At 47.2% G+C, this 26,767-nt stretch overlaps 1 protein-coding gene across 1 annotated transcript; it reads left to right on the top strand.

Moving 5' to 3' along the window:
- The first annotated feature begins 3,912 nt into the window (after positions 1-3,912).
- On the top strand, positions 3,913-25,818 carry PSMD11 (proteasome 26S subunit, non-ATPase 11). Its single transcript, XM_064524455.1, has 14 exons — positions 3,913-4,073; positions 6,461-6,562; positions 11,757-11,881; positions 14,569-14,640; positions 14,997-15,054; positions 16,853-17,047; positions 17,703-17,847; positions 18,108-18,168; positions 19,866-19,928; positions 20,575-20,700; positions 21,302-21,337; positions 22,510-22,561; positions 24,114-24,256; positions 24,388-25,818. The coding sequence occupies exons 1-13, from the start codon at positions 3,983-3,985 to the stop codon at positions 24,254-24,256; spliced, it is 1,269 nt and encodes a 422-aa protein (XP_064380525.1). The 5' UTR covers positions 3,913-3,982; the 3' UTR covers positions 24,388-25,818.
- The last annotated feature ends 949 nt before the right edge of the window (positions 25,819-26,767 follow it).

Here is a 26,767-nt window from a genome sequence, read left to right as displayed (position 1 = left end):
ATTCCCATCCGCATCCCAGTTCCCATCCCCATCCTAATGTCTTTCCCCATCCCCATCCCTATTTCTATCCCTATCTCCATTCCCCATTCCCATCCCTATTTCTTTTCTTGTCCCCGTCCCCATTCCCATTCCCATTCCCATCCCCATCCCAGTTCCCATCCCCATCCTAATGCCTATCCCCATCCCTGTCCCCATTTCTATCCCTATATCCATCCCCACCCCATCCCCATCCCCATCCCCATCCGTGTCCCCATCCCCATCCCCATCCCTATCCCTATCCCTTTCCCCCTCCCCATCCCTGCCCTCACCCCCCTCCCCATCCCCAGCAGCCCCAGCCCCCGGTCCGGGGGGTGTCCCCACTCGCTGCGGTGGCTCAGACCCCCGGTGCCGCCCGCCCGGGACCGTGCTCCGGCCACCGCCGCCGTGCCGGCTCGGCAGCCCGGGGCCGCCTGAACTCCGGCGTGAACTTTTGTCCCCGGCTTGCTCCGGCAGCCGAGGGGAGTTTTCGGCTCATCCCAGAGCCCTGAGTCAGAGGCGACGGGGCGGCTCGCGTTTCCCGCGGGCGCGCGGAGCAGCTGCCGGGAGGAGAGCGAGGAATGCGCCGGGTTTTTTTTTCCCCTTTAACATATTGTTTGTTCTGAAACTCCACAGAGGAACATTCCTGCCCGGCCCTTATCAGAGCGAGCCGGGAATATCAGCCGGGGCGGGAGCAGGCAGCGCTCCGACCCCGCCGGGACCGCGACCCCCGAGCCAGGCGCTGCCCGGAGACCCGGCGTCGCCGAAAACGCCCCGACGGGAGCTGCGACCGGGGGCTGCCCAGGGCCCACCCCTGCCTGCACTGCCCATCCCTGCCTGCACTGCCCATCCGCTGGGATATTTTGGTTTTCCGGATGGAGGAAAGAACAGATAGAGGGATGGAAGGATGGATGGAGGGACAAATTGCGTGCACAGATGTATAGATGGATGGATGGAAAGATGGAATTAGGGATGAAAGGAGAGATTGCATGGATGGATGGAGAGGATGGATAGATGGATGGAGAGGATGGAGAGATGGATAGAGGGATGGATGGATGGAAAGATGGAAGGATGGGTGAAAGGAGAGACTGGATGGAGAAGATGGATAGACAGATGGCTGGAGAAGATGGATGATGGAGAAGATGGATGGACAGACGGATGCAGAAGACGGATGATAGAAAGGAGCATCTGGAAAACCAAAATATCCCGGCGGGAGGTGAGCTGGGGGGCGAGCAGGGCGCTGAGCGGGCGTCGGGCTGGGCTTGCAGGACCCTCAGACCAGGGGTCTCCACCAAGGGGGTCGAAACGCCGGTGATCCCCACCAGCCCTCGCTGTTCCCCCCATCCCCAGACCCCCGAGGTGATGCGCCCAGCAGGGCCGGGCCCTGGGGAGCACCATCCATCCTCATCCTCACCCGCCGGAGGGGAGGAAGCTCCAGGGCCCCCAAAAGAGCGACGGCAGCCACCCATCAGCCCACGCCGCCCAGTCCCCAAACCTGGCTCCAATTAGGCAGCCGGAGCGCGGAGCAACAGGGAATTTGGGGCCGGGCGGCCTGGCTGCCGGTGGGGCCGGGGCGCCCGGGCCGCTGGGCAACGCCGCCGCGGTGTATTTTGGCAAAACGGCGCTCGGAGGGGCGGCGAAGCTGGGGGCGACGGCAGCCAGGGAGGAGGAGGAGGACGAGGAGGAGGAAGAGGATGAAAGGAAGGCGGCTTGCAGTGACGCACGTTTGGAAAGGGATGCAAGGCGCAATGGCAAAAACGGGGGAAAAAAACAAAGAAAAAGGAGAAAAAGGGAAAAGAAAAAAAGCAGAAGTGGCAAGAGAATGGAAATGGCCTGGAAGGGATTAAGGGAGGAGAGGGGAGCCCGGCCAAGGGGTCCCGGAGAGCATCCCCAGTCGGTCCCCGACCCTCCCGCCAGCCCTACCATGGGGGTCAAACCTGCACCTTCCCCGGCTCCAGCGCCCGGGCTGCAGCACCCATGGGTGCCCGGGGAAAGGAGCTCCCCGGTGGCTCCTTGCTTGGCGCCCGGATGGCACCTACATCCCCCCCTTTTGCATCCACCGCTTTTGCTAAAAAACACCCAGTCTGGCAAGGCCGGGTTTTATTTCAGGGCGAACAAAATGTTCCCTTGACCCAAAGCAACGCTTTTTATTATTATTATCGAGGCAGGGAAAGAAATGATCCTCCCTCAGATCAAAGCGTCCTGCTTGCTCTCGCCTCCCTCCTCCTCCTTGGCCCCTGCACTGGAGCGGTGCGTTATCCGCCGCCAAGTCCCCACGCAGGACGATGCTCCAGGCCGCTGGCAGCTCAGACCCATGGTGCTGCCACGATTTCCCCCGCCTGGGCATCCGGGATGGGAGCCAGCACCTCGTATCCCGTTTTTCCGGAGGAGCAATGTGCCCTTTGCCAGCTCGAACCTGGCGTTTTGGGCCCCAAGGACTGAATTTTCCTTTGCATCTTTTTTCCTTTGCACCTTTTTACCTTTGCACTTTTTTTCCTTTGCACTTTTTTTCCTTTGCACTTTTTTTCCTTTGCACTTTTTTTCCTTCGCACCTTTTGCATCATTTCATCCAGTGACATGGGGTTTTGTCTCAACGCGATGCCCCTCGCCGTCCGGGGCGAAAGCGGAGCGGTTTCTCCGCCGGCGGCTCCGCCATGCCTTTGCCTGCACCACCCTCTGCTGCCTGCTGCAACTCACGGCAGCGGCTCAGGCCCGGCAGCGGGGCAGCGGCGAGGTGGACTTTGCCGGGGTTTTATTGCTATATTATTATTATTCCCCCATCTTCTTCCTGCAGGTCATAGCTAGCAGCAAGGAAAAGTGGTTTCTAAATAGTTCATCCCATTTTTAACCGATGATGCTACCGAGGGTCCAGCCGAAGCCGATGAGGCACCTGGATGTCCCCGGCCGTGAAATCTCAGCCCCTTCGCTCCGGATCCAGCCCGACGCTCCGGCTCGGCTTACGGCGTCTTCTGCAAAGCGTCCCCGCTGCTGAAGATATCCAGAGATGTCCTCTGCTTTCGGGATCTCTGGATTTTCCCACTGGGAAGCGAGCTGAGCCCCCCCGAAGCCCTTTTCCCCCCCGTGCCGGCCGATCCCGCGGGAGCCGGACCCGCAGTCCTGCCCCGGGCAGGCTCCACTCGCACGCAGAGCTGTGCCGCAGCCGGCTGCCGAACCCGGCACAGAACCGCCAGGCTGCTTTCCTTGGATTTCAGCATTCCCAACGCCTCCTGGGACCTTTTCCCAGCTCGTATTTTCATGGAAAACAAAAATACCCCCCAGCAGGGTTTTCCAGCAGTGCCTGGCTCCCTTCCGGCTGCTTTTCCAGCTATTTGGGGCCCCCCATTTCCCCCGTTCGCGGTGCCTTTGCTCTGCCTCTGCCTCTGTCCCTCGCTGCCCCACGGCAGCCCCATGCCCTGGGCCCTGCCGTGGGGCCAGGCCTCGCTGTCCCCTCCCCATGGGGTCACCTGGGTGCCCCACACCAACCCCCCCCCAGCCTCCTGCTAGGGGGCCACACGGGCACCCCACCCCAGGGACCCCCTGCCCTGGACCCCCTGCAGTGGGGCCACCCCAGCGCCCCACACCAGGGACCCCCTGCAGTGGGGCCTCCCCAGCGCCCCACACCAGCCCCCCCCACGCCCCAGACCGCTCTGCGGCGGGGCCACCCAGGTGCCCCATGCGCATGGGGGACATATTGCAGCAGCGTCACCCAGGCACCCCACACCGGCACCCCACGCCCAGGACCCCGCAGTGGGGCCGCCCCACACCTCCCCGCCGCGGGGCCCTGCGGGCGCCCCACGTGCCGCCCCCGCCGCCAGGCCCCGCCCCTCGCCCCGCCCCCGGCCCCGCCCCCTGCGCCCCGCCGCGCGCCGGGACTACAAGTCCCAGCATGCCGCGGCGCGGGAAGGGGCGGGGCTTGCTGCCGGCCGCTTCCGGGCTCGGCGTGAGGAGGGAGTGAGGGAGCGGTAAGATGGCGGCGGCGGCGGTGCTGGAGTTCCAGCGAGCGCAGTCCCTGCTCTCCACCGACCGCGAGGCCTCCATCGGCATCCTCCACTCCATAGGTGAGGGCGCCGCCGCCCGCCCGCGCCCCGCCGCCCGCCGGCCCCCCGCCGCCCGCCCGCCGCCGCCGCCCGCCGGCCCGCCGCCGCCGGCTGCTGACTCACCGTGCGCGCCGGACGGGAGCGAGGCCTGGGCCCGCCGGCTCGGGCCGGCCCCGGGCCGGTCCCCGCCGCGCGGGCCGGGCGCCGCCGCCGCCCGCCGCCGCCGCCTGCTCCGCGGCTCGGCGCCGGGGCGCGGGGGGCGGCCGCGGCCCGGGACACCGCGGGCAGCGCCTCCCCGAGCGGCGCCGGGAGTCGCTGCCCGCCGCAGCGGCGGCTCCCGCGGGGCGGCCGGCCGGGCCCGGGGGCGAGCGGCGGCGGCGGCCGGCGGGGGAGCCGGAGCGCGCCGGGGTGCCGCCGGGAGCGGCCCGAGTTGCGGCTCGCGCGGTGCCACTTGTGGAGCCGGGCGGCTTCACCCGTGTCCGGCCGCCGGGGGCTGCGCGGGGGCTTTATCCCCCCGCGAGACGCGAGCGGCGGCCGGTACCGCGGTGTTGCCGGCGGCCGGTGCCGTGACAGGCTGCTGGCGGGACGCTGGGGCGCTTCCACGCCTGAAACCCCGCGATGCTGCTGTGACCCTGTCCCGGTTCTTCCCTGGCAGGTGGCGAGGGGCTGCGCGCGGAGCGGCTCGCTCGCGGGGTTTCTCGTACCGCGCCCCGACGTAGCGCCCGAGCCTTGCGCTGGTAGCGGAGGCCTGCGGTACGTGTAGCCTGGTGCCCCGTCGCGCTGAAGGCTTAGACAGCTCCGCTGGAGCTGTCGTTCGGTGGTACAGTGTTGTAACCCGTTACCTCTTTACGTTATCTCCTAAGTGACGCGCAGAAAGTTTTAAGGTCCTTTGTGTGTGTTGTGTCCGGAGTTTTGACTTCCACGTGGTGTGAGACAGGTGCTGTTTATGGCGCTTACCTGTGCTGGGCTGTCCCAAACTTACAGCAGTGCCAAGAAGATAACTGTGCTGCCAAATCGAATGGTTCTTTAGCTGTGATTTGGGACATTCACCTTTATCAGGGGATCTGAGGTGTGCAAGGTAAGGAGGAGGAACACCTTAGAGACACGTGTCAAGAAGAATAACTTTGGACTGTCTTATCCTATGGAGATTTCCAAAAAGACACTGTGAACTGTGTGTTTTCACTTTCTCCAGCAATTAATGTTTCCTAGCTTTTGCATTAGACCTTGAAACTGGAATTGCAGTACAGTCTTTAAAACTTTCTTGTCCCTTTTGGTTCTCTCTGGTTAATTAGCAGTCGATGTTCTCAAGTCTGTCGAAGTGTCCACAACGTCCTCTCCAGTCAGGCTCAGTCTGAAGTCGAAGTTTGTGTTGCTGCTTAGTGTAAGCTGGAGTTGGCCAGAGGGTGTTGCTACAATAACTTTTCTGCTTGAGAGAAGTTACTTTGCTTCTGATGCTGCATATATTAAATTACGGGGACTAAAAGCCATAGTCGGTGCTCTGAGCCGGTGCTGAGAATTTTAATTCCATCTGAAGTGCTGGATGTTATCTACTTGGCAGCAAAGGTGTTTGTTTAGAAATTGGACTAACTCAGCTGCCCAGAGGATGCTGGAGATTAGTATTTACACCTTAGCAGCAGGTAGCAGATGGCATGGTACGTTGCGTGGAAGAAAGCGTGTGTTTTGCGGATAATTTATATGTCGTTGATGTTGTGTAAATACAGGTGTTAGCGTTGCTGTATGTTAGCTGACCCTTCTGTGTACTTCAGAGCCAAAGTTACTCATATTTCTACAGAGTGCTGTTTAGATTATCAAAGTTTACTGTCGTAAAGTGTATTGACTCTCGCACTCCAGCGTTAAAAGCGGCAGTTGTACTGTCTGATAGGCTGCTGGACAAAGAGGGTAAATGTAATAAGTTCACGTAGCCTTAGTGCACGTAATAAGTTGTGCTACATTTTGACCAAGTGATTGTAACTTAATGCACGAAGTGGCAACATCAGAAATTCCAGCACCAAGCATTGAATTTCTTTTATTTGTTCCTGTGCCTTCAGTGGGAGAGGGGTTGTTGGTGTTGTTTTTAAGTAAAACTTGAACAGTTGGACAAGCTTAGCGAGTTTACTTTATAACTTAAAATGTATTCAAATTTGAGAATACAGTTGTATCTATCAGCTGGGTTAAAGTCTTCATCGCTTTCCAGTATAGATAAAATGCTGTAGTATAGATAAAGTGCTGTTTATAAGTTATGCATGTAAACTTTGCACATAATCTGCTCTCCAGACATTGCAGGCCAGGCTGAATTCGCTATTGCCTGTTAAAATAGTTACTTTTTGGTGTCTTTCCAGGGAGTGACTGGTAATGATTATGTTCTAACTGAAATAGTATTAAAGGTAACTTTTCCACTCTTTTTCTAGTGAAACGTGATGTCCAGGAAAATGATGAAGAAGCGGTGCAAGTCAAAGAGCAGAGCATCCTGGAACTGGGATCGCTTTTGGCCAAGACCGGGCAAGCGGAAGGTGAGCTCGAAATAAACAACTGAGGTATTGCGAAAAAGATGTGTGTATGCAAATGAATCTAGCCTCCTTATTTCACAGGACAGGAATAAAAGCAGATTGAGACAGGAGAAGTTTCCTATCCTGTGAGAGACAGGACAGAAACTAGAAAACTAGATAAACAACAAAATACTAATCTTGTGTTTTATGGTCCAATATTCCAAAAGATTGCTGATGCTTTGGAAAGTGTAGTTTATGAACCTTTGGCATTTTTGCATAAGTGAGTAAAGTTTTGATAAGTTGTTGCATTGGATATGAGAAAATTCTCTTTTGATTTGTTTTTAAAAATTTCAAACCCCTGTTTCAAATTGGAAAATTTGTCAAAAAAGCCTTTTCTCACCAGCAGTTTCTTTCTCAATTAATTGATTCATCTGCTGAAACAACATTACATCAGAAAATCCTTGGCCAACTCTACACAAGAGCAAGACTTGACAGTCCTCCTATTGTGAGTGTGAAAAGGCAGAAATGGAGTAATGTTCTCTGTACAATGGTCTTTGAGTAGGATCCGTTCATATCTTCTGTTTCCTGGAAAGCTCAGGGCAGCATGTTTGTTATTTTGTGCTCAGCAGTTTTGTTTTGTTTTTTTCTGAAGAATGGTCTTGCCTTTCGGGAGCACCTTTCACCTCAAGCATTTTAGAAGCTGATACACCACGTCCGTACAAAGAGCGTTCTGTCTGTGGCGGACAGTTGGCCCTGCTATAGCCTCGCTGTTTTCTAACTGTGCCCAACAATAATTCAGAATGTGAAGCGAAGCGTGTGTGCTTTTAACAAACTGAAACTGGTTGGGGAAAACAGGCCGGCAGAACATTTAATCAAACCGAAATTCGACTGGGATGCCAGAGCTAATGTTAGAGCGATTCATAGAAAGCAGTGTGAGGTCTCATATAACAGCTGATCAAGATCACAGTTTTATATTTAGTCCGAAACCCTTACTTTTTGTCCTACTCTCTTTGTAAACATATATTTTGACTTGGCCATTTAACTGATCTGCCCACATCTACATGTGTTTGAGCATTCTGGACACTGATCCCGCTGTGATTTGCAATTGAACAGAGCTTGTGACAAAGTAGATTACTTGCACTTAGAGCAATGCTGGAAACAAAGGTGCTATTCATCTTACCTAACTATAGATGTTCACAGCTGATTTCCTAGTCTGGGCTGCCTTTATAGTCAGTGGAGAAAAATAAGCCCTTCCAGCACACAGTTCATCTCTTCCTACAGTGAGCATTTAGCATAGGACAAATGAAGCAGGCTGTAAAAGTGCTTATGTGTTTAATTGAATTTTAAGGAGCTTAGTCGGTTAGCTCAGGTATAGGTGTCTGTGTTATACCTGTGTCTTTTGCACTCTGATGTTTACTTCTGTAAAGATAATTAAACATGCCTTTGCTCCTGCCCCAAGGAAGATCATTTTGGGCTAGATAGGGGGAAATCATGAGAAGAGCAATTGATCTCTCCCAAGTAAATAGTTTGATGTGGTGCTGATCTACGGAAGCCTAAGAAAAGAGATCTCCTGGATGCTTGATGGCTTCCTTACTGTTGTAGGATTTGGGGTATTTTTGAGTTTAAGCCTAAGTCTGATACACAGAGTAGGAAGAACTTCAGTGTACGCTCACAGGATGGCTAAGTCATTGGAAATGACAATGTTAATTTATCAAAACCAGGTTTATGAAGGAGTAAATGTAAAATATATTTGGTATCTATTAAAGAGAACACTAAACTGCAGAGCAAGTATATTCTGAATGGAAGTAAATGGATTTGGCAACATTAGGAAGCAGGTTGCGTATTTGTAGATCAGAATGAGATCACCGTGTTGTGCTTTCTGGAGATTTCTGGTGAGGCTGAGGGAGGAAGAAAAGGGATGCCACAGTTAAGAGATGCACCAGCCCTGCGGGAAAGATGCTGCCACCTCCCCTTCTGTCATCTTTTAGGGTGAAGTAGACTAGTAGAAGTGACAAGCAGTCAGGGCCAGCAACCCCTTCACCTGGTACAACTGTTCACTAAGATGCTGGTACAGGTGGACGCACCAATCTTCATATCCAACGGGATTGAATCTGGTTCCAGTTCTCGCTTCTGTGGAGCCTAACAAGGAAATTATTGAGACTGTGCAGTTTCTGGCAGGAAGAAATAGATCCCATTGTAGGTCTCACCACACATCTTTTAGCTAGTGAAATTTCTTCAACAAATTCTAGGCTTTGCATTGGCTTGTTAGTTACTTTAAAGCACTAACTTCGCAGAGGTGAAAGGGTCTGTGAGTTGCAGTGTAGAGAAAAAAGCTCCGATTTGGTAGGATTTGACAGTTATGCCTGCTGTGCTGGCTGAGAGTGTAAAATGAATCTGTAATGTTTAGAGGACTAACCCTTAGTGGACTACTGTCTTTCTTTAAAAACAAGCAACCAAAAACAAACGACCCTCTCTTTATCTGCTGGATAGAGAATAAGGTTTGAACTGGTAGATAATTACTTTTTTCAAACATTGCTAGATTTTGTAGCACTGCTTAACGCTGTAGCGTTGGAATGACTCCAGATCAGGAATTCAGGTGTGTGGTGTGTTAGGTTGTGGAAGTGCTTTTTTTGAGGCTGAACAGCAGACTTCATTTTCCAGGGCTGCTACTCGTCAGCTCTGTAAAGCTGTCAGTCACACCCCTTTACCCAGCATTGCTTTCCTTTAAAAAAAATCCTAAAAATAGTTGACAGTTACATTGATGGGAAAGAGAAATTTCTATGGGAACTTTCAGCTTGCACATCTGAATTTGTAATTTGCAAAATGTATGGATTTCCTAGCTGGCGACTTGGAATTTGCTTTCTAGTGAATTCTCAGGCAGCTTTGGGGCAAGTCTAGAGAAGGATAAGGACTGCAGTATTTTTCATGTGATTTTTGTTCTGAAGTTCCTTTCTTTTGTGAAAGAGTATGTTCTGCATTAAAGGAAAGCATATTTTAGTTGGTCCAGAGAAGTTGGCATAGTACAGCAACCCACAGTGTGAGAAGTGGTACTATGTACGATGCTGTGACTTGAAAAGAAACGGACTCGCTCCCTGTGTTGAAATGCTGTTTTATTGAGTGCTCATATTAGTTGCATCAGGGAAGAAATAAGAACATAAGTACCTGCAGCAGCTGCAGGGCAACTCAGGGTTTTGCGCTGCTTCTCTTCCAAGCCCAACAAGCAGACCTGGAGCCCAGCTTTCTAAACTCACATCAAGAGAGAGAGATTTGAGAGTAGCTCTGTGCAAAACGAATGTATTTAATGTGCCATGATGCTAGAAAAGCAGCTGTCTGCTGCTGTCATAGTAGTTTGCTTACTGTGTGTGGAAACCATTGAAGAAAATGTTTGCCTTTCATTCAGATGATCAGGACTTGCGTGGGTAAGTGGTGCTGCAGATCGAGTAGTTTGCAGTGCAGCGTGTGTCCTCAAAGTGAAGGCAGTGCAGTTAAGATCGTGGTCTGTCACAGGGCGGTGGGTGAACAGTGCTCCTCGTTGAATAAAAGCTGACTGCTGACTGAAATTATCATTCAGTGGGGCTCAATAAATTAAATTAATACTAGCTCAGTTCTAGAAAAATCTGCACATTTTTTTTTTAGGCACAGAGAACATAAAACTTCTTTGACATTTTACGCAGTGCTGTCATGATGACTTGTTTTGCTCCCTGTGCGAAGTCCTAATAGTTCATCGTAGGACGAGTCACGGTTTGTTGTCCTGCTGTTTGGAAAATAAGGCTCTTCTAAGATTTAAAGGCACTCTCAAGATTAATAAGTTTAATTTGATCCCAAACTGCACTTCCAGTTGCATAAAAATGTCAATACACCACCATTAGCAACTGGGATAGAATACACTGTGTGTTCAATATCTTAACAGTGTAAGAAATGCAATTATGTCAGACTTGATTTAATATTTAAAATAAATAGACTGAAAAGGTTTTAAAAAATTTTTTTTTAGGTATTATGAAGATGTTCTTATAGGATAATTCTTTTGCATTAATACTAAATGAAATATGAAACAAACCTTGTTTTCCACTATCTTCAGTGGGATCCTTCAAAACTGAAACTCTGCTGATGCTTCTCTAAATACTAGGTGAAGTAAAGCTGTACTGAAGGCTTTCATTTTGGTTTTGATTCGGATACAAATTTAGTATAAGGTATAATTAAGGTTTCTGAATGGTTCGGTGCAGTTTTTTCGTTTCACTGTCAAGTCTTGTAAGCATGGTCGTGCCAGATCTAGCCAGCGCCTGGATGAGGCTTAAAATTATATGGGAATAAGTTGTGATTTCAGCGTGTGACCCTGCTACCTTATGAGTCAGCACTGAACCATGCGCTTGCATGGTACTAGTCTGCTGGAAGTATCGTCTTCCGCGTAAATGTAAACAGTCCTCAGCCCAACTTGCCACTACAGACCGCGTGTTGTTTATCACAGGAGAAGACTTCAAACTTGTGCTGTGCAGATTCCACCACGTGTGTAACCACCTTCTGCTTCCTTGAATTCTGAGTCCTGAAACTGCCACGAGGTTGACTGCCACATTCCCTCACTCTGTAGGCTTTTTTTTTTGACATTTTAGTGTATTTCTTCATAAAGAAAGACATTTCCTTTGTTAGCTTGAGACTCTGTAAGTGTAAACTAATACGCAGACTAATGCAACCGGTTAAGTAAGCAAAGATCCAGTCAGATGAGGTCGGGTGTTGGAGCATTAGGAAATGTGACTTTTTCAGCAGTGGAGTGTGGAGTGTATCCGACTTTCTGGGGGTGGGTAAGTGTGGCAGATGGCAATTTTAAATTGTAGGTCAGTAAAACATGCTTAAACTATAAACTCCATTGCCCGTTTTATAGAAAAATCTCAAAGCATTTAACAGACACTTACACCTTAAAAACGTGCCTGAGGCAAGTGTAGTTAAAAACAGTTTTATAATCGGGTTAGCCAAAGTAACAGAAAATCTATGCTGCGTGGGTAAGACTAGAACCCGCTAGTCATCTTTGCCAGTCCCCTCCTTTACCGCAAAACGCTCCCTCAGGTGACATTTTCACTGTTTTCCTGTATATGATGTTGAGAGACTGTTATAAAATGTTGGGTGTAGTAAATATTGCTGTGTACAGACATGTGAAGTGCTCCAGTTGCAGTACAACTTTTGGCTGTGTGGTTGTATTTCATGACTTGTGTTTTCCCGAATACAGAACTGGGAGGACTTCTGAAGTACGTTCGACCCTTCTTGAACTCCATCAGCAAAGCAAAGGCAGCCCGCTTAGTCCGATCTCTGCTTGATTTGTTCCTTGATATGGAGGCAGCAACAGGACAGGAGGTGAGATTTAAATTTCAGCAACAGTCTGTTCCCGAAAAGCTTGTTGTGCTGGTACCTGAGCTAGTTTGCTTTACACTGAAAAATTGTTCATGTCAGGAAACAAATTCATTTATGCATTTGGATATATTCTATTAATAAAACATCACATAATTTAATTCACTCAGAACCATGTTTTTCTGCAAGCCTCATCCTACTCTTACCCTGGGCATTTTTCTTAGTTTTGTGTTGCTTGCTGTTGAGTGTAGAGCATTCGTAGTATTTCAGAGTGTAAATAGTGTTTGTGGTCTTAGAGGTGAGATGTGCTATACTTACTCCAAGGAATAAGTGGGAGCAACATATGATGACACAGAGCTAGAGGAGCAAGTGTTTAAGGTCTGTTGAGGAGTAGATGGGATTAGAAACCGGTGAGTATTACTTAGCATCTTTCAACTGGAGACTGGAAGGTGCTTTGTATGGGGACGCAGCATGGTGAATGTTGTTATTTCACAGAGGGCTTTTGAGGCTTGAGAGTTGCTTGTGAAGTAGGAGTGGAGAATATTTCGGAGCTACTGAGTGTAAACTACTTCAAGTGAATGAACTTATTTCTCCTTACTCTGAGGCCTAGTGTATATCACCACTAGAAAACTCATTCAGTCTAAGTGCCTAGTTAGGTTTTATTTCATTCTCATTAGCTCCCCAGAATAGGGTTTTTTTTAGCTGAATGACTTGGTTATTTGGGAATGGGAGAAGGAGAGGAGTACTGACAGTACCTTTTGTCCTTGATTTAGCAGAAGAGATTAAGGGAGGAAGTGGGTTGGGACGCGAGGTGGCTGTGCAGGTGAGAAGAAAACCCCCTAAGGGGCAGGGGGAAATGACTGACCTCAGACTTTTTCTGCAGGTAACTTGATGTAAATGATGATATTTAGATGCAGTCGCAAAAGGTGCCATTTCATGATGAGAAGTCAACTTGGAGTAAGGCTGAGGGAGATGTGATCCTGTTAGTCAAAACATTCACTTTCAGATGTATTTGGAAGTAAAACCCAAAACATTAATGAACTGTAACACCTAACCTGCGAGGTCCTTGATACAGTAATCCTGGATGCTTTACTGCCTCACGGAAGCTCAGAGGGACAACTCGTTGCTTCCCCAATGTAACATATATCAAGACTCCCAAGAGTCCAGTAAAGCAATGGGATTAAACATTTTTCCTACTCCTAATACTCAAGCTATCACAATGCAAAAAAATGCCACCTCGTAATGTTTTTTCATAACCTGTCCCCATTTAATCAGAGGTGACAAGGAGCTGACAAGTCCTGCACTGTACCACAGCTGCAGATCTGTTCCAGAAACAGCTGGCCTTTCGGAGACCTTGGATAAAGGTGTTCCTGAGCCTGGCACTTTAGGATGACTTGTTGTGTATAATAGGCCAGTACTAAATTGGCACCCTCTTCTAATTGGGGTGGGACATGACTGCTTCATTCATCAAGGGAATGTGAGTGATCTTAAAAGTATGAGAAGCCAATTGGTTCCTTTACTCCACTTTGAAGTTATAGATAAAACTTCCAGTGTTACCTACTGACTAGCTATGGGCACCTAACTCGGTTGTAGATGGTGGAGCCTGGGCATCTCTGTTGCTTTACAACCTTTAGTAGTTTTATATTCTGTTTATTTGAAGGCTGTAATTTTGTACTATGTCATGTGTACACAGTGTGACTTATACTTAGGCCCTAAAACACATGCACTTCATTTTGCTTTCTTTCTAGAGCAATTAAAAATTTTGTTCTTTCCATGGCCAAATGAAATGGTGCAAAACAGGGCTGGAAGAGACCTCAAAGTCTCCTAGTCCGTTGCTTGCCCTAAGGCAGAATCAGTTCTCACATACCCAGATGTTTTTATTTCGAACAAAAACACAGCTGTTTAAGATACACTATTAGGATTCCAGCAGTAATTTTTAACTGGTGAAACTTCAGAAACCAGATCTTTATTTTCGTGTTACAGTGTGGGAGAGTTGTCATTGGTGGTCAGAAAAAGTTATTGGAAGCAAGTGCATTAGAAAAGCAATGGAAGAAGGTGGTCTCTTTTTTTTCTTTGTGACAACTAAAGCTTCAAGTACAACTTAGTTGCCTTCTGAACTTCAATTTCTGTTGCAATATGTGTTATAAGTAGTATAATATAGTGATCATCAGTTACAAGGAGCAGGAAGTTAATTTAATGACAAGAATAATGAAAGTATTTAGCACTGGTTGTAGTCGTTCTATCTCATTTCGCTTGATGTTCCTGTGAGCGTAGACTATGGTGCCAACGTGATGATACCTGAGGCTAAAGTGTATTTTGTGTGATTTCCATTGACTGCTTGCTTAATAGAGGTCACTTAACTTTGCACTCTTGAGCTGCTGTTCTAGTCAATGGTAAACTGCACGTTAGCTGGGTAAGACTGAAGCTATGGTTCATCAAAACACTTGGGGTAAGCATATTAATTACTGCAAAGTCCTCTGCTTCTAAGGCTGCTGGCTAATCTCCAGGCTCATTTAAAGTAAAACTGATTTGAGGTTTAGCCATGCTGGTGTGACTTCTTTCCTTAAACTGCATTGTGGAGATTCAGGCTTTGTTGTATTTTTGTGTTGCTTTGTAGGAAATGATTGAACCATACTGCTGTTTTAAAGAGGGGCAGCAGAAGGCTTTACAAATTTCTTTCTGCTCCCTTTAAGGTTGACCTGTGTTTAGAGTGTATTGAATGGGCCAAATCAGAGAAGAGGACGTTCCTACGCCAGGCTTTGGAGGTACGTTACATTGTGCATCCCAAACCTATGTAATAACATTTTATCAGTTTTAGTTTCTATAAAAGTAGAGAACTTCTGGCATGTTGCCCGTTTCTTTGTGTATGTAATGGAAAGACAATAAAGATTATTCTAAGGTTAGCAACAGTTCTTGAATAGATGCAACTTTATCCATGGTATTTAGATCTAGCTGATCTTCCAAATGGTAGATCTTGCAGAATTAAGCAGTATGATGTAGTGAATACAATACTAATTTAGTGAAATCTGTGCAGATAAGAACAGAAAGTTTAATTTTACAAAATAAATCTGTACTACCTCTCTCTGGCTTTCCTCACAGCAGTTCCTTTTCTGTTCTCCAGGCGAGGCTGGTCTCCTTGTACTTCGATACCAAGAGGTACCAAGAAGCGCTGCAGCTAGGTGAGTTTCCCGCTAGATGGTAGTAGCAGTTCTTTGCTTTGAAATTAGTCTTGAGGCTGACACAAGACATGACCAACCACTGCAGTTTGATAAGTTTTGTAGGCCTGGGACATTAAGTTCTCAGTGCTGTACCGAATCTGCCATCTTTCACTGTAACTTGGTGGCAAAAGCTTTAAGAGATCTCTTCATTCTCACCGTGTGTTAATTTCAAAAAATTTTGGAAGCAAAGGGGAAATGTATCTAGTTCAAGGCCATCAGCTTGGGTGCCTGCTGTAACGCATGCAGTGTACTGCTGTGTTCAGTGGGATCGAAGGGAGAAACAAGCAGCCTTAGGTTTGCTCAAAAATGGCCTTTCTAAAAATAGTAGTAATGCCAGGAAGTGGCAAACCTCTAAGGACATAATTAGACAACCTCTTGTGAAGCAGCGTAAGGCTTTAAGGACTTGCTTCCCCACCACCTGAGATATGGTAATTAAGCATGTGAACTCTCCTGCTCTGCTATAAAGCAGAGTGAAGCAGGTCATCTTACACAGCCGAACTCCCTTTGGTGCTTTACAAATGCTCATTTTGCAAATGACTGCAGTAACGTAAGAGGAGGTTTTAGCAGGCTAAAGGGTAGTTGCACGGACTGCTCTGCCAGCTCAGCAAGTGGGTTGAGCAGGGTTAAAGGATTGCTGCCTTCACATGGACAGAAGTGCTCATGTGGGCAGTGGTGAGGCTTTACCAGGGACCCATAACTGTGGCAGCGAGCACATGTGGGATGTCCAGTCACCTGGATGACTTGTATCTGATCAGAATGTAAAGTTATGTTAAGTACTCGGATACATGGACTTCAGTATCAAGTTAGAGTTGGTCTGCACACAGACATGTGCTGACCCCAGGTTTAAACTGATCTGAATCCACACAGAAATGCTGTGCTTAAGTAATTTAATGACTTGAATGACAGCAACACAGGTTAGGGAGTTGTGAATGCCTTTACCTACTCCGAAAGCCCTATCCAAATAGCACCATTTTGAGCTAGTGTTTCCGTGTGGCTGGCCAAGAAGGCCTGGTTATGTCTGCAGCTGAGGGGAGTAGATGCAGGAAGAGAGTCTCTACAGGATGTTTCTAGAGAGAGTCCCTTCCTTTCCACCTAGTTGTGCAGGTTCAGCCGTGGTTATCAGCTTCTTCCATGGACAGCAAGCAGGGATGAGGTTCTTATCTCTGCTTGCTTCCTACCAGAAGATAAGGGAGAAGACCTGAATTTGATCCGTAGATGTCTTGTGCTTAAAACGTTCCTTCCTCATCCCAGATTCTTAGGACTTGCTTCAAAATCCTCAATTCTCACCCTAGGGAAATGAAATGGCAAAAGGCAGTATTTCAGGTTTGCTTGGAGCTCTGAATGTGGATGGTAAATCATACCGTCCTCTGGGAAAGTGGTATCAGAATGACAGTCTGAACTGCGCAACCCATTCTTGACTTTAGTTGAGTGTCTACTGCCCATGATGAGATGGCAGAGACACGCTGTCCACATATCCAGTTATTCTCACTGCCCTCTTCCACCTCTAATACAGAATTGTTTTGTTCTCCTCCAGTTCTGGATTAACACTGAACTACTATTATTTCTTCTCCTTTGTTTGGGAGCAAGTTCCTGTTATCGTTTCTGTTGGAACAACAGGTTGTGTAAGCCAAGTCTCCCTTCTTGAAAGCCACAACTGCTATGGGAGAGGAGTGTCAGCCAGAAAGTGTGTTGGTTTGTGTAGTCACTGGTAGCAGATGCAGAGCAGGTTACAAAGGTTCTTGTTCTTCCCCATCGCCAGGTTCCCAGCTTCTTCGGGAATTGAAAAAGATGGATGACAAAGCACTGCTGGTGGAGGTGCAGCTGTTAGAAAGTAAGACTTACCATGCCCTGAGCAATCTGCCAAAAGCAAGAGCAGCTTTAACCTCTGCACGAACTACAGCCAATGCAATCTACTGTCCGCCTAAACTGCAAGCAGCATTGGACATGCAGTCAGGTAAAGTCCTTCAAGAGGAGGGCAATGTCTAGGACTAGTCATGCATCGGTTGACTGATACTTGTTCTTTCCTGAGTGAATCATAGAAAATGAAGCTAGACGGGGCCTCAGTACATCCGCTAGCCTGCCCAGCTGCCTCAAGGCAAGACCAACTATAACGACATTGCTCCTGACACGTTTATTCAGACTATTTTTAAAAACGTCTAGTGATGGAGATTCCATAACCTCTGTAGGTTACACTGTGTTAGTGTTATTGTAACATTGTTTCTGACCTAATTTGCAAGTGCTTGCCCAAAGCACCCAGACCTTGTCTGTCTTAACCGCTCCCCAAACTCCCTGTCTGTCAGTAGTGTCTACAATATCAGATGAACAATGGTGGGAAAGATAATCCACAAGGCACACAAGAAGGGAGTACTGATCCTTTTTCGACAGAACCACAATTTTTGTGGAGGTTCTTCTGAGTTTGCTACCCACTGTCCTCAAGAGAGGACATGGATGCTTAGCATTTCCGACAGAAATTAAGGTAAAGGGGAGCACAGAAGAAAGGATTCCTTTTATTGAAGTGTCGATGAAGCACTGGGCAAACAGATTCCTTTCTCCTCTTCCAGTCTCATTCAGAGTTAACTCTGGTGTCTGTCTGTTGTTCCTTTCAACAGGTATTATCCACGCAGCAGAAGAGAAGGACTGGAAAACAGCCTATTCATATTTTTACGAGGCATTTGAGGGATATGATTCAATTGACAACCCAAAAGCCATCACTGCGCTGAAATACATGTTGCTGTGCAAAATCATGCTTAACATGTAAGTGGCAAGTGGATCTGCGAAGAACACTTCCTACATTTCAATGAGAAAGACCTGTCCTATATAAGACACTCTGCTAAGAACTCTAAAGCAAACAAGCTTTACTCTTTGTGTTTGTTTATAACTTATTCAGTGCTTCTGATACAATATTGTTTGCAGTTTAGTAATTGTCTATGAATTGGGAATTTTTGAGACACACACAGATTTAAGCTGGTCATCCTTTTGAATAAATGCTCTCTTCCCTTCCTTCCCCTGTCTAGCCCAGAGGATGTGCAGGCATTAGTGAGTGGAAAGCTTGCTCTGCGGTATGCAGGAAGACAGGTATAGAAACTTAATCCTTTCTATCTTCCTATTATTTCTGAGAATATTGTGTTTTTCTTTTTGTCAGGTATTGTTGTCTTTTCACACCAAAAAGCCCTGCTTCAAATCCCAAAAGTTTTGTTTGCTGTTGTGCTTAGGAATTTAATACCATCCTTTCTGAGCATCCTGAGCCAGATCCAGAACTGATTAAATTACCATAAGACAATTTACTTACTTCAAAGGAAATACAGTGATTTTCACCAGCTGAGAATCTGGCCCTTCTCACTTCACTTTCTCTTTATGTTTTTCTCCTCCCTGATTTCTTTATGAACTACTAAATGCCTAATGCTGTAAGATACTGTCATCTCAACTCTAGGCAACTGCTCTGCAGCCACAGATCTGTTGTATTTAAATCAGAGTTATGCATTATTTTTACTTGTGTCGTAGCAAGTCCTGAAAATCCGTTCATAGCAGTATAGCTGAGCAGCTTGAGACCTAGATGACTGTAAGGTGGAAGCCAAGCAGCTGGGGACTTGTTAAAATCAACTGTTTATTCTAACAAGTCAACTTGCCAGTCTGTGAATGCCACTCCCATATTAAATCCAAGAATGCTTATATAAAGCACAGGACCAAGAGCCAGGAGTGCCAGGGTCTGAGCCAGACGTGCACAATGATGCCTTCAGTGGCTTTGCTTGGTCAGGTATTTGCTTTGACGCAGGAGCTAATGCCCACCTACCTCACAGAGGACTGGGGAAGCTATTTAGCAGAGGAGGATGAGGGCAGAAGGCACAGAAGCCTGGAAAAGAGCCTGAAGTGGAAGATTGCATTATCCCTGCTGGATCATGAAGGGCAGCCCTGGTCCTGCTTCATCCCTTTCTCTTCAGTGACTGCTGAGTTAGAGGCTGCTTTCGGGCACTGAGGAATCTCAGCTGTTCTCTGCGCTGTCCTCCTGAGGCAACAGTGATCACAAGTTCCTGCAGCAGCTGTGAAGACTGAGGTTAGGGAGCAGAGAGAAAGTGGACTTTGGCTGCCCTTGGAGGCAGCTCAGTGAGAGAGATGATAGCAGAAGCCTTGGCTTCATGCACTGTTGCCTCTGGGCTGTCCTAGTTTTCTAACGCTCTTGGGCCTCTCACCACTTGGAAACTGTTTTTCCAGTGATGTTACAATTCCGTATAGAATAAATATGGTGGTTTGGTTGTGGCTGGATTTTCTTCCTTTCAGCAACTGTTGAGTAGACAAATGTTTTTTGATGCTATCCATGACAGGGTATCAGTAAGACTACTGCCATGCTTGTGTTCCTCAGTGGAGGCAATGTTAGGTTCTGAAGGGGAGAAATACAACTTATGGGCTTAAAATGGCCATGTTCACAGATTAAGCAAGTGGCAAAATGTGCATTTTCCTTAAAATTTTTATCTTACTTGCTCCCAAGCTGCAACCTGATAGGACCCGCAGCTGGTATTCTTAAGCAGTGCAAAACTTGAGTTCTTTGTTGCCATGAAGCTGATTTCATGCTGTGTGTCCTGCAGCTGTTTTATATGTTCTCCTTATTAGCAGCTGCTCTTACTCAGTGTGTATGGAAGTAAAATTGACAGGGCTTTGTAGCAAAAGGAACATTCCCTCTGCTTCTTAAGCACATTTTCTGTAAACTGCAGTTGTCATAATAGCACTGAGAGGAGGCTATCCAGAAAATAACCTACTGTCATTTTCTTTCTCTGCAGACAGAAGCATTAAAATGTGTGGCACAGGCCAGTAAGAACCGATCACTGGCAGATTTTGAAAAGGTGAGTCTGGAGAAAGATAGAAAGTGAGGACTGGCTGGACAAAGCATTCAGAGTCTGTGTGGAAAGTTGTAGGAGTTTTTATATCACACAGCATGAAACCATAACAGCATTCATAGAAAGCAAACAGTGTGCCAAGTACAGTCTGACTGAAGCAAATACCCCACAATAATCAATGGGTTTGGTTCTTGCAGCACGGGGAGTAGTAGCCTGCTTCAAACTAGATTTTGGGTTTTCGGAGAGCCAACTCTGAACCAATTTCTTGTAGTTTTGCTGCTGTTCACTGGGATTTGTACTTTCCTGAAAGTGTTCCTGAGTACAGCAAGAACACTGCAAAAATAAAGGTGAGAATTCCCATGTCAGGAAACAATTTTGTTGTGCTGTTTCCTCGGTGAAAGCCAGAGGTGCGGGCTTGCTAAGCTCCAGCAGTGTAAAGATGGAAGATACTTGCTGCCAGGTGTTTAAAGGCTCTTAGGCTGTCATGACCTGTTGGCTTTTTTAGCTAAGTCATGGGATTGGATTAACCACTGATACTGTACTAGACAGGGAGGGAAAACTATTTCACCTTCTGAGGTGAAATAGTCTTCTGCCTTGAGGGCAGGAGACCAGCTGTTCTCTGAATTATTTGTTCCCACCATGTCTCCTGCAGGCTCTGACAGACTATAAGGTGGAGCTCAGGGACGACCCCATCATAAACACTCACTTGGCTAAGCTCTATGATAACTTATTGGAACAGAATCTGATCAGAGTCATCGAACCCTTCTCCAGAGTACAGGTAAATGTTTCCGAAAAGCACACTGAAGTGCTTGCACCTCCATCCCCTGCTGTTGGTGTGCAACTGGATGAGGGACTTGCTCCCATACAGAATACTTTTTGCTCAGAGTAACCTCTGATAGCTGCTCAGCACATCCAGCGCTCAGAATTGATGAAGTTCATCTGAAAAATGATATGTAAAGGGCTGAGGGGAACTGGGGAAGACCCAGAGTTCTGAAATCATTGTCTTCACTTATTTACTGCACACTAAAAGCTGGATATGCTTTTAACACTGGAGGTAATGGTGTTTGGCTTTTAAAGGGCTCTTTTAGGGTGTGGGTAAAGCTGGAATAATACTAATCTTGGAGATGAAATGAGTTATTTCATGTTTAACAGTGAAATGGCTTTCATTGTCTGGCTCATGCCTAGTCCGTCTTCAGTTAGAAATGGATGTGAAATCTGAAGGAGATGAAGCTGTAAAGCAAAACCATTGTAGGTTTTAGGCTAGAGTGTTGACAGGTCCTTTAACTGTTACATGGAAGAGCCCCATACCTGTGTTGCTGGTACATACCTGTCAGAGGTACAGCTAAAGATTCATTTAACTGTATTGGTCTCTCTTATAGATTGAACACATATCCAGCCTCATCAAGCTCTCAAAGGTAAGAACATTGCTAGAAATCAGTGGCATGCCTTAAGGGCAAAGGAATTGAGATGTCAAATTGCATTTACCACCAGGAAATAAACGTCGGTTATTAAACTTGGCAGGTCGGCTCCACAGCAGTTAGAGGCAAATATCACTCCTGAGAACCAAACTTAACACTGACAGTTTCCAGGGGTCACTGAACTGGCTACCTCTACACAAAGACTTCCCTGTAACATCAGCTTCCTTCACGTGGGTCTTATTCCCTTTGTCAGCACTTGCTTCCTTAGTGAAGACAGATCTTCCTCTGCTCTTGTAACTCATGGCCACCTCAGTCTACCCTGTTGACCTGCATTTAATCCTCATGAGCCTGCCCAGAGGAATCTTTCTGAGGCTCTTAAGATATGGGATCCAGCTAGTTGCTCTGGTTGGAATTTCATTAGGGGTGTGTATGTCTCACTGACTATTGTACAAACTGCTTTAAAGACAATCCTAACCAGTTTAAGTCTTAGGAAAATCCACTATAGTCTCCAGTCAGTTGCATCCAGAAGTGCTTTTGCCTGTACTGTCATTAAGGCCTCTAGATTTGGAACTGTCATGGGCTCCAGCCTACACAGTTGTTATATCATCTCTCCTCCTTTTATATCTGTGAAGCCTTTACCTAGCCTAACCCTTGGTGTTTAGCACATGCTTAGTAGTTTGAGTAAAAAATGGACTGCAGTTGTTTCTTAACTACAGCTGTGTGTCCTCTGTCCAGAGAATGGAAGAGGAAGAACTGACTCCCATGGGGCCCCTGACTGGCACTGGGCAGGAGATAGTATCGAGTGGCTTGCAGACAGCTTGGCCAGCACTTGACTAAGTATTTGCTGAACCAGGCTAGAGTGCTGCAAAACCCCTAATGAGTCATGCTTCTGTGAAATGACAGATGCATGGTCTCCTGTGGAACAGGAGGGCAAAGGCATCCTGGTGCTCTCATCATTAAAAGTTAGTGCTTACTGCCATAAGCTTTAGATGATTGGAAATTATCAAAGCAGCGTGCAAAGAGAGATCTGTCCTGACATCATGTTCAGTGATAAAATAGCTTCCTTAAGGCATTCCTTATATCCTGCCAGGGCTGTTGAGTGTGAAGTAGTAAAATTCAGTTCTTTGTATAGTTCCAGGAGACTTTTAATTCTTCTGCTTCAATTTCAGGCTGATGTAGAAAGGAAACTGTCACAGATGATCTTGGACAAGAAATTTCATGGTGAGTCTCTGCATCCTTCAGTCTCTGCTCTTGCCACCCACAGCCAGGTCATGTATAAGAAAGTTGTGGCTAGCCGCCACCTCGTCACAACATTTTTGAGCCTCAGGTGTCCGCCTTAGACTGCTCTTACTTCAGACAGCAGACAGGCAGGTTAATGGGCCCTGCAGGAAGAGATCTGAGTGATGGGTTTATCTGTGACATATGGAGTAACCAGTGGTTTAAGTGCTCCCCTTGAGATGAGTCTTCTAGGTTGCCTACTGTGACTGACCTTAAAAGGCTGAGATCACTGTCCAGAGAGGCTCTCCTTGCTATTGTCATGAAGGCTCTTTCCATCTGCCTTCATTAAGCTTGAGGGTTAATTTCTCACAAATCAGAAACCATTGTTAATTCCTTATTTGCTGCGACTGCGTCCAAGGACCCTTGTGAGTCCACCGATGGGCTATCTAGCAAAGATGTGCTATTCTGCCTTGGTGCTTATTGGAATATGTTGCTTATTGCCGAAGCATCTGCTTCTCAGTAAATCCTCTGCCTTTGTGAGGTGGTCTGTTAGGAGCCATGAATCATTCATGCTGTTGAGCTGTTGCTCTTCAAGTGGGGCAGAGATCCAGCAGTTGATCCACGCTGGCAAATAGCAATGCCACTCTGAACCCCTGCACGTTGTCCGCAGCATTCACAGGGCAGCTGCGGAGATGAGAGCTGGGTGTGAGGCAGAGCAGGGGATGCCCCCAGCTGTTGCCTTCCTGCCCTTCCTCTGCCATGTGGACTTGCTGAAGAAGATCAGCAGGTCCCAGTAGGGAGGAAAGATGGCTTTGGGGGCACGGCACTGGGTCTGCGTTCACCCGAGCAGTGTACGTAAGACTTCAGGCCCCCGCTTATAAAATGGGGATGGTCACGGTCCCCGGTTGATTTGCACTGAGAGCGTTTTGTGCAGGAATGCTTCTTGACATATCGGTCAGGGCACCCGCACAGCATAACTGATTGGTTTGGTTTTGTCTGGGACCACAAGAGGCTGCTCCGCTAATGAGCCCTCAAGGAAACAGCTCCGTTCTTGTTTACATTGTCCCTAGTGTCAGCTGAGAAAGCCCTCTTGATATGACTGAGCAAGATGAATGGGAGCTGGCTAAGATGTGTTGGTTAGAGAATAGCTCAAAAATTGCAGAACCCAGCTGCAGTGCCCATCTGGCACCTGGAAATAGTTTAATTAAAAATAGCGTCTTTGCCTTCCGCCAGTGTCTGGTGTGCTGAGCCCTGCTGCTCAGCACATGGGCCTTGAGGAAGCAGGTAGTTGTTAGGGGATGTGCAGTCATAAATAATCTCCTCGATGTGTTTTCAGGCCCCTCTCCTGTCCCTTTATTCTGGGTAGACTTCCACTACTGCAGTCTGACAAAATCAGTCAACTAGTCTAATAAAACCTATTAGCCCCTTCCAAACCTGACACATCGGAGTGAACGCTTGTTCGGTAGATCCCTGAATGCCCGATGTCTGGAAGAGCCCTAGGAAATGAAGTGATCTGCCAAGCATGACGCTGGTAACCGAAGCTTTGTGTTCGTAGGCATCCTTGACCAAGGCGAGGGAGTCCTGATTATCTTCGATGAACCCCCAGTAGACAAAACTTATGAAGCTGCCCTTGAAACTATTCAGAATATGAGTAAAGTAGTGGATTCGCTCTACAACAAAGCCAAGAAGCTAACATAGGTGAGTGCGTGCAGGAGCCGGCGGTCGCGGCTGCTCTGGACCTGTCATTTCTCCTGGGCCAAGGTGCAGTCTGTGTCCTTGAGGCTTGTTTTCTTTCCTCGTGATTGACGTGGCTCTGTTTTCTCTTGCAGAGTTGAATTTGGTAGCTGTCATTTGGAGAGTGTGTGTGACAGGAGAGTGAAACCTTTGGGAAAATGTTAGGAGACTTTTTTCTTTGTTCTACTTTTCGCTTGGAAAGTTTTTAAACTTCCTCATCCGGTGCATCTTGTATTCCATACGATGCGTGTTCCAGTTTCCATGTAATCTTTACTGGCCGAACTTTGTATCTGGGGGGGGAATATTGTTTAAACAAAGAGGGTATTCTAAATAAAAGGAAAAAGGCTTACACTACCTAAACATGTGCTTTCCACTTCCTGAGGGATGTCAGAGAGTTAAGCAGGGACGAAGTTTTGTTACCATTAGGTGCCCAAAACAGTTTGTTTCATCTCTCCCTCTACTCTGAAACCTGAGACTTACTGACGGTGTATAAGCAGCCAAGTTTATTCCATTTGTACTGAACCAAAAAACCCTAAATGTACAGACTGCTGGTTTATTTTTAAATCTCAAATAAGGCCTCTAATCCCCTCAAAAGCAGCTCCACAATGATTTTCCTGAAGGCTTTCGCACCCGAGGAACCTGCTTCAGAATTGTCATTGTGCCGTGCTAGCCTGGACTGACCCTGTGCAGCCAAAAACTTACTAGCGACAGCTGCAGCCACCGATTAGACCATTAGGCCAGTTTCTAGCAAAGGGAACAGCACAGGTTTCCCCTGGAGGCCTGTATTGCATGCTATTGTTTTAAAATAGACTAGATTTTAAATGTTTTAACCTTCCCCCCACCTGCATTGGTAGGAAGAACAGGTGAGCAGGCGTTCCCTGAGTATTTGCCTCCCTGCAAGAGCCAAACCTTGTCCAGCGGGGAGGCGAGCTGCTGCCCTGGGCGCTGATCAGACTGTCGTTATTTACCTCTGCTGTATAGTGTTTCTTTTAAACATCCGATGTGAGACAGCTTGGCCCTTCTGGAATGACCTAGCGTAGCATTTGCTGGGGAGCTTCCTCGTTACTGTTCCAAAGTAATATATGTGGGGGGGTGGAGCACGGTGTATTCCAGCATGTTTCATTTTATGGTGAGATTACTAGCTAGGTTTTAATGCCATTTGGGCAGTGTAAGCTTCTGCATCTCTGTCCTGCTAATCTTTTATTTCTCCTTTCCCCTCTGTCTCCCTTTCTCTCTCCCTCTCCACGTTTTCTTACTAAATTTATATTTTGTAAAAGGATTCTGTTTTATCAAGAAATATTTTGCCTTCACACTGAATCTTAGACTGGCTGATTTTTCTGCTTTCTGTTCACATTTTAACCTTCTCCAACATTTTTTTTTTTAAAAAAACTTTCCATCTCATCCAGTCAGTCACTGTTTGGGTTTTTGGCACCATCAATATCAAATGTACAAACGGTTCTTGCTAACCAACACCAGGTATATCTGATGTTCAGATGAGTTCCAATAAAATAATTTTTTTTTCAAAATCTGTCTCCTGTCTTCAGCTGTTGAGGCAGGTAACGTGCATGTTTGGTGCAGTTTCTCTTTTAGCTAAGGGAAGTGTGGCTCGCAACGCGAGCTGCACATCTGTCCAGAGTTCACAGAAGCATCTTCAGTGACAAGACGACTTTTCTGAGACGCTGAGTGTAAGAGATCGTGTTTTAAGCTGCGTCACAAAAGATTTACGGATGGTTACCTGTTCCTGGCACAGCAAGTTTGCGCTTTACAAACTTAAACGATCTTTAATCTGTTTCTTTCGATTATTAAGGTGAAAAAATTAATTACACCTGGCCTGATGCACCTCTAGCCTTTCTTGAAAGTGCTCTAATTTCGATGGGAGAAAGAGTCAAACCGTGGATGCCAATGCAATGCATCTTAAGGCGAGAGAGGATTTTTAGCATTCTGTCTAACCGATGCAAAATCTGTAGATCGCATGTGTCAAACTCACACATCCCAGATGTAACATCTGGTTGAGCTAATGCAGGTCTTTTGGAAACAAGTCTGGTCTTTAAACAGCGACCTCAAGAGATGGAAAAATCTGGCAGACTGCTAGGTAAGTTGGTTGGTAGATTGTTCAGGCCGCTTTTCTAGGGAAAAAGCATAAAGACCTTTGATTTTCTTTTTCTTTTTTTTTTTTTTTGGTACCTGCCTGTTTCTGGTTTGTTTCAGATTCCAGCATAAGCTCTCGCTATGCCTTTTCCACTAGACTGAAAAGCTGTCGGTGACCTTCCTGTCTGCACGTAATCATAACCGTAGTCGGACTACCTCTCAGCTTCCCTAAAATTGAATCGAACGTCTTTGGTTTCATGCTGTAAAACTTTTCTGAGCCCTTTTCAGCTTCCCTGCTTGAGAAGGGAAGCCAGCGTGCTGCTCGCACAGCCGGGACCTGGCAGCCTGGCCACGGCCTCGGACCGTGAGGATGCTGCCGTCCGGCTT

This window comes from Dromaius novaehollandiae, chromosome 22 (genome assembly GCF_036370855.1).
Source record: "Dromaius novaehollandiae isolate bDroNov1 chromosome 22, bDroNov1.hap1, whole genome shotgun sequence".
Classification (NCBI taxonomy): Eukaryota; Metazoa; Chordata; class Aves; order Casuariiformes; family Dromaiidae; genus Dromaius; species Dromaius novaehollandiae.
The sequence above is the reverse complement of the archived record's forward strand: the minus strand, read 5'-3'. Positions and strand labels throughout refer to the sequence as shown.

What these genes read in the sequence shown, in the direction of transcription:
- PSMD11 (XM_064524455.1), top strand. Translation starts at nt 3,983, where the DNA reads ATGGCGGCGGCGGCGGTGCTGGAGTTCCAGCGAGCGCAGTCCCTGCTC. An exon ending in AGGCAGCAACAGGACAGGAG is followed by an intron (nt 11,882 to 14,568) that starts GTGAGATTTAAA and finishes GCTCCCTTTAAG; the next exon opens with GTTGACCTGTGTTTAGAGTG. An exon ending in TGCGGTATGCAGGAAGACAG is followed by an intron (nt 18,169 to 19,865) that starts GTATAGAAACTT and finishes CTTTCTCTGCAG; the next exon opens with ACAGAAGCATTAAAATGTGT.